Below are 6,505 nucleotides of genomic sequence, written 5' to 3' on the forward strand. Positions count from 1 at the left end.
TGGTGAGGGTTCTCACCCTGGGTTGCAGATGGCCACTTTCTTGCTTGTATACCCACACTGAGGGAGAGGGGATGTCAAGCTCTCTGGTCTCTTCTTACAAGGGCACTAATCCCATTATGAAGGCCCCACCATTGTAACCTTGTCTAAACCCAATTCCTTCCCAAAGACCCCATCTCAAAATGTCATCACATTGAGGGTTAGGCTTCAATATATGATTTTTTGGGGGAAAACAATTTGTTCCATAGCAGAGAGATTAAGAAACTTGCCCAGGATCACACAATTAAGTGTTGGAGCCAGGATTAAAGCCCTAGAAGATTATGTTATATTGCTGTTCAAAAGCACATAGATTTTTTAAAAAATAACAAAATCCTTTCATAATCCCACACGTCTTCTGAGATCTAACTTTGCTCAATTTAGTATATAAAGATTTAAATTACTCCTACACGATTACCTACATACACAGTTGGATTGTGGCTATGTTGTTAAGTAAATAAAATAGAATTAAAAAGAAACAAGAATGTATCAGCAGCATGGAGGAGGGAAAGGTTGCAAATTCATGCAGTGAGGAAAGACTTCTTTGATGAGATGTTGCTGTGTCTACAATTTTAATAAAGAAAAGTACTCAACTATGTCAAGATCAAGAAAAGGAAAGAAAGGGCTGGAGGCAGAAAAAAGCTTGGAAGAAGCTGTCAGTGCAGAAAGAAAGGGATGTAGTAATGATTGTAGATGATGATGTTGGAGAAGTGGAAAAGACCAAATCATTCAGAGATTTGTAGGTCATGGGAAGAAATACTTGGATTATGTCTATGTGCAAGAAAAAGCCAGAGAAATGTTTTATTTGATCATAAGCAATAGAATGAAACCACCTAATTTTAATTTTAAAATTGCTTTATTTTGTGAGAATGGGTTTCAAAGAGGCAAGAACTGAAAAATATTATAAAGCACAGAAAGTGAATGAAATAGGAACTATATATACCAGAAACACTAAATCTTAGTAATACAATGTTGAATGAAAAAAACCAAGTCCCAGAGGATTATATATCACATGATAAGCTTTTGCTAAATTCATAAAATAAAGTAAATAATGTTGTATTTTGGCATACAAATACTTTGTTTTAAAAGTAGTTTTAAAAGGCTTGTTTTCAGGACACTGAATATACTTAAGGCTACAGAAATATACACTTAAAATTAAAATGATAAACTTTATGTTATATATATTTTTATCATAACATTTTTATTTATTTATTTTGAAGAGAAGGGTTCTGGTTCAGTCACCCAGGCTGGAGTGCAGTGGTGCAATCACAGCTCACAGTAAACTCAAACTCCTGGCTTCAAGGGATCCTCCCTCCTCAGCCTTCCAAGGCACTGGGATTATAGGTATGAGTCACCACACCAAGCATTTTTACCATAATTTTTAAAAATCCTAATTTTATACAGTTACAAGGAAGAAGAGTACAGAAAAGGGGAGGAGTCAGGAAGTACCTTGGCTGTAAGGAACTGCATTTTAAAGTTACTTTGATATTAGACAATGCCATTGGCCACCCAGAACCCCATGAGTTCAACACAGAAGGCATCAGAGTCTTCTACTTGCCCCCAAATGCCATGTTTCTAATTCAACCTCTAGATTGGGAGTCATAAGGATCTTTAAGATTCATCACACATGGCACTCTATGGAAAGGAGTGTGAATGCTATGAAGAGAACCCCAATAAATAGAACATCATTAAAGTCTGGAAAGATTATACCATTGAAAATGCTATCATTGTTGTAACAAAAGCCGTCAAGCCCACAATAAATTCTTGCTGTAGAAAACTGTCCAGAGGTTGTCATGACTTCACAGACTTCATGACAGAGCCAATTAAGAAAATCATGAAATAAATTGTGGATATGGCAAAAAGGAAAAAAAAAAAAAATGAGGGGTAAAGATTTCCAAGGAGAAATTCACAAGCTCATAGACACCAGACTGGAGGAATTAATAGAAAATGACTTGATGGAGAAGAGTGCTTCTAAACCAGTGCCAGACATTGAGGCAGAAAACATAGAAGAAACAGTGTCAGAAAACAAACTGACATTATATAACATGGCAGAAGGGTTATCCAAGACTGCTTTTGACTTCTTTTAAAACATGGACTCATCTGTGCTAAGGGCACTGAAACTAAAACAAATGATGGAATAAACATTGGCACCACATAGAAACATTTTTTCCTTTTTTTTATATTGAGACAGAGTCTCACTCTGTCTCCCAGGCTGGAGTGCAATGGCACAATCTCGGTTCACTGTCAACCTCCGCTTCCCGGGTTCAAGCGATTCTTGTGCCTTAGCCTCATGAGTAGCTGAGATTACAGGTGACTGCCACTACACCCGGTTAAATTTTTATATTTTTAGTAGAGAAGGGGTTTCGCTATGTTAGCAAGGCTGTTCTTGAATTCCTGACCTCAGGTGATCTGCTCACCTCAGCCTCCCAAAGTGCTGGTATTACAGGCATGAGCCACCATGCCCGGCCAGAAACACTTTCTTAAAAGAGATAGGGTCTTGCTATGTTGCCCAGGCTGAAGGGCACTGGCTATTCAAAGGCACAACCGCAGCAAAGTGCAGCCTCAAACTCCTGAACTCAAGTGATATTCTCAAGAAGCTGGGATTACAGGTGTGCCACTGCATCCTGCTCTGGAAACATTTTTAGAGGAATGAAAAAGCAAGAATGTCAGACAGAAATTATGATGTATTTCTGTAAAGTTACACCAAGTGTGCCTGCTTCTCTTTCCACCTCTTCCACCTCTTCTACCTCTGCCACCTCTAAGATAGCAAGACCAATCCCTACTCTTCCTCCTCCTCCTCAGCTGACCCAACATGAAGACAGTGAGGATGAAGACCTTTATGATGATCCACTTCTACTGAGGGATAGTAAATATATTTTCTGTGCCTTACAATTTTCTTAAGAACATTTTCTTTTCTCTATATCACTTTATTTTAAGAATACGGTATATAATACATTTGACATACAAAATACATGCTAATTAATTGTTTATGTTACTGGTAAGGCTTTCAGTCAACAGTAAACTATTATATTAGTACTTAAGTTTTTAGGGAGTCAAAAGTTATATGTGGATTTTCAAGTGCATGCTAGGAAGGAGGGATGTTACCCCTTACCGCCATGTTGTTTAAGGGTCAACTGTTTAAAAAAGTTTTGGCTCTTAATCAGGTGGCTTATTTCACATGTCAAGCAGTCTATATTTTATGTCTATAGTCAAATCCAAATTATCACCATATTCTTGATCTGTGAGCATATATAGTATGGTAGCTAGAAGAAAACCATGGGTCTTCCTTTAGAAAGCTGAACTTGCACTGCAATTAAGTAAAAACAAATCCTTAACTTCAACAAAAATATATTTTCTTTTAAAACATCTCCTTTGAAATATAATGCTCTTTGACAAAAGGCCACCTTTCTGTATAACAAAGTCACACGAAAAAGTCATCCTGAAAAGATGTGTCCCTGAAAAAATGAATGAAAGACTGGGAGGAGGGAGAGTCATATTTCTTACTCTACTGTCTTTATTCATTAACCTAATAAATATATATTGAGTGTCTATGACATGCCAAATACTGTTCTAAATACTTGTAGACAGCAATGAGCAAGACAGACAAAGTTCCTACCCTCATGGTGTTTATACTCTATAGAGAATAAATAAACAAAAAACATTTTAAATATAAAGTCAATGATAAATGATATGAGGAAAAATAAACAGATAAAGTGGGAGAGGTTGCTATTTAGAATAATCATAGACAACTTCCTTGGTGAGGTGATATTTGAGTGGAGGTCTGAGTAAAATGAAGAAACAGGCTTTGCAACAGAGCACTGCCAGCAGAGGGAAGAGCAAAGGGCCTGAAATGGAAATGCACTTTTCATGTGTGAGGAACAGCAGAGGCTCTGTGCTATGTGGCTAGGGCAAAGTGAGTGACAGAGAACAGTGAGAAATAAGATCAGAGCGAAAGTCTTGAATCGTTTTTAAAAAATAAAAATACACACACATTTATGTGAATACATTTTGAATTGTATTCTGAAAACAAATGTCACCAGGACAATATTCACAAGACATATTTTAGAGTAACATTTACAGCAGTTATATTCAAAATCATTAAGAGACACTGACAACCACTGTGTTTCTCTCAAGAGTAACTTTGGTTTATGAACAGTGGCTACTGATTCTTGATTGAGATTTTTCCAATGTTTGTGTTACGAGTCTTTCAAATCACATATGTAATCATCAAAGTTGCCAATATTTCTTGTATTACAGGTTCACAGCAACTTTGTTTTCATTCACACGATCATCAATTACAAAAAGATTCTAAAAAATTAATTTGAATGTTTTTCTTCTCCCAGTCTTTTAGTGAAATGTTAACAGTCTACTAAAAAAAAAAGAAATATTCATCTATTTAAAGAAGCTTCTCATGTTACAGTATGAAAATTCTCCAAAATGATCTTTTGAGTTTCCATTCCATGTATTATTTTGCTTTTAAAATGAGGATATTTAAATTTAAATTTAAAAACAGGATAAAAGCTTCTAAGTTTTACGTAAAAGAATTTTAATCATGGGGGAAAATACTTTTTCTTCATGATCTATAAACTTTAAGTAGAAGAAATGGCAAGAGTTTGCTTGGTAAAAACATAGTTATAGTAAAAAACTCATTTCATTCAATCTGGAGAATGTCAACATGGGAGATACTGACCTCAGGAGACAGTACAGAGTAAGCCTGTGGTGGTTTCTCCAGTGAGACTGGTAAGCAAAACTGGCCAGTCTTCAACCGTCCATTCTGAAGCATTGGTATCCACTTTTAAAGAAAATAAAACAATTTTATTTTAAATACATTTGCTATAAAAATAATTACTTAGAAAGCATGTTTTAAGAACTTGGTACAAGTCTAATTTGTCTCATATCATCAAACATTAAGGGATTTAATTATATAAGTAATAATAATAGGCCTTCATAATTCCTCTAAAGAGAAGTTTCCCTAATGAAATTTTATTAAGCAGGAGATCCTCAAAACATTATTATTACTAACCATGCAATATTAAAATCTAGAGGCGAAAAGTCAGTCTTAGAAAAAAGACATAAAGTAAATATATTTTAAAACTGAGATAATCATTTCAAAGTAAATAGTGAAATAATTGATTAGATAGGAATCCTAGAAACAAAAAGTATGATCATAAATTTATTGTCTTATAGTTAGAGCAAAACTCATGTCACAAATTGCCAGAGACAAAAATAATGAATCAAATGTTGGCTTTTCTCTTTTGGCTGAAAGCATAATTTTTCTGACAGAATTGTATTACACCATACTATGATGTCCTTCATCTTAGGTTTATCTTTGCAATTCAATCATAGTAATTTATTTTTTATTTTTATTTTTGAGACAAGGTCTCACTCTGTTACCCAGGCCAGAGTGCAGTGGCATGATCTTGGCTCACTGCAACCTCTGCCTCCCAGGCTCAAGCAATCCTCCCATCTCAGCCTCTCTAGCAGCTGGGATCACAGGTGCACACCACCACACCTAGCTAATTGTTTTATTTTTGGTAGCGATGGGGTTTTGCCATGCTGCCCAGGCTGGAAATCGTAATTTTGAAAAAGACTCAAGGGTTTTAATTTTTTCTCCAATATTCTCTTTTACTCATTTTATATTAAAATCATTATCTGCTGAAGAGTCCGTGAACCTATTATATTTATGCTGCACTATTGGGTATACACCTAATAATCAGGACTAACACCCAAGTGTTTATACATGTTTGTTAATAAATCAATTAATTACATTAGCTAATTACATTAATGGCTATTTTCTTGTTATAATGGCTCTTCCTAATCAATGCAACTTCATAACTATGGGGAATTAGACAGGGAATATTCAAATAACAAGAAACAGGCCAGGCGCCATGGTTCACGCCTGTAATCCTAGCACTTTGGGAGGCCAAGGCAGGCGGATCACTTGAAGCCAAGAGTTTGAGACCAACCTGGCAAACATGGTGAAACCCCATCTCTACCGAAAATACAAAAAAATTAGTTGGACATGGTGGAGGGCACCTGTAATCCCAGCTATTCAGGAGGCTGAGAGAGGAGAATTGCTTGAACCCAGGAAACGGAGGTTGCAGTGAGCCAAGATCGCGCCACCACAATCCAGCCTGGGAGACAGAGACTCTGTCTAAAAAAAAACAAAAAAAGAAAAAGAAAGCCAGGTGCAGTGGCTCACACCTGTAATCCCAGCACTTTGGGAGGCCGAGGCGGGCAGATCACGAGGTCAGTAGATGGAGACCATCCTGGCTAACACAGTGAAACCCCCGTCTCTACTAAAAATACAAAAAAAATTAGCTGGGCATGGTGGTGGGTGCCAGTAGTCCCAGCTACTCAGGAGGCTGAGGTAAGAGAATGGTGGGAACCCGGGAGGCGGAGCTTGCAGTGAGCCAAGATCGTGCCACTACACTCCAGCCTGGGCGACAGAGCGAGACTCCATCTCAAAAAA

The 6,505-nt window shown here is 36.8% G+C and overlaps 1 protein-coding gene across 1 annotated transcript in view; it reads right to left on the minus strand.

The window, feature by feature from the left end:
* Positions 1–6,505, minus strand: part of DOCK7 (dedicator of cytokinesis 7) — a 235,089-nt gene that overhangs the window by 121,830 nt on the left and 106,754 nt on the right. Inside the window, exon 18 of the mRNA XM_011988949.1 lies at positions 4,724–4,825. Coding sequence (XP_011844339.1) covers positions 4,724–4,825 — 102 coding nt within the window. The remainder of the gene's footprint in view (positions 1–4,723; positions 4,826–6,505) is intronic.

This window comes from Mandrillus leucophaeus, unplaced genomic scaffold (genome assembly GCF_000951045.1).
Source record: "Mandrillus leucophaeus isolate KB7577 unplaced genomic scaffold, Mleu.le_1.0 Scaffold341, whole genome shotgun sequence".
Lineage (NCBI taxonomy): Eukaryota > Metazoa > Chordata > Mammalia > Primates > Cercopithecidae > Mandrillus > Mandrillus leucophaeus.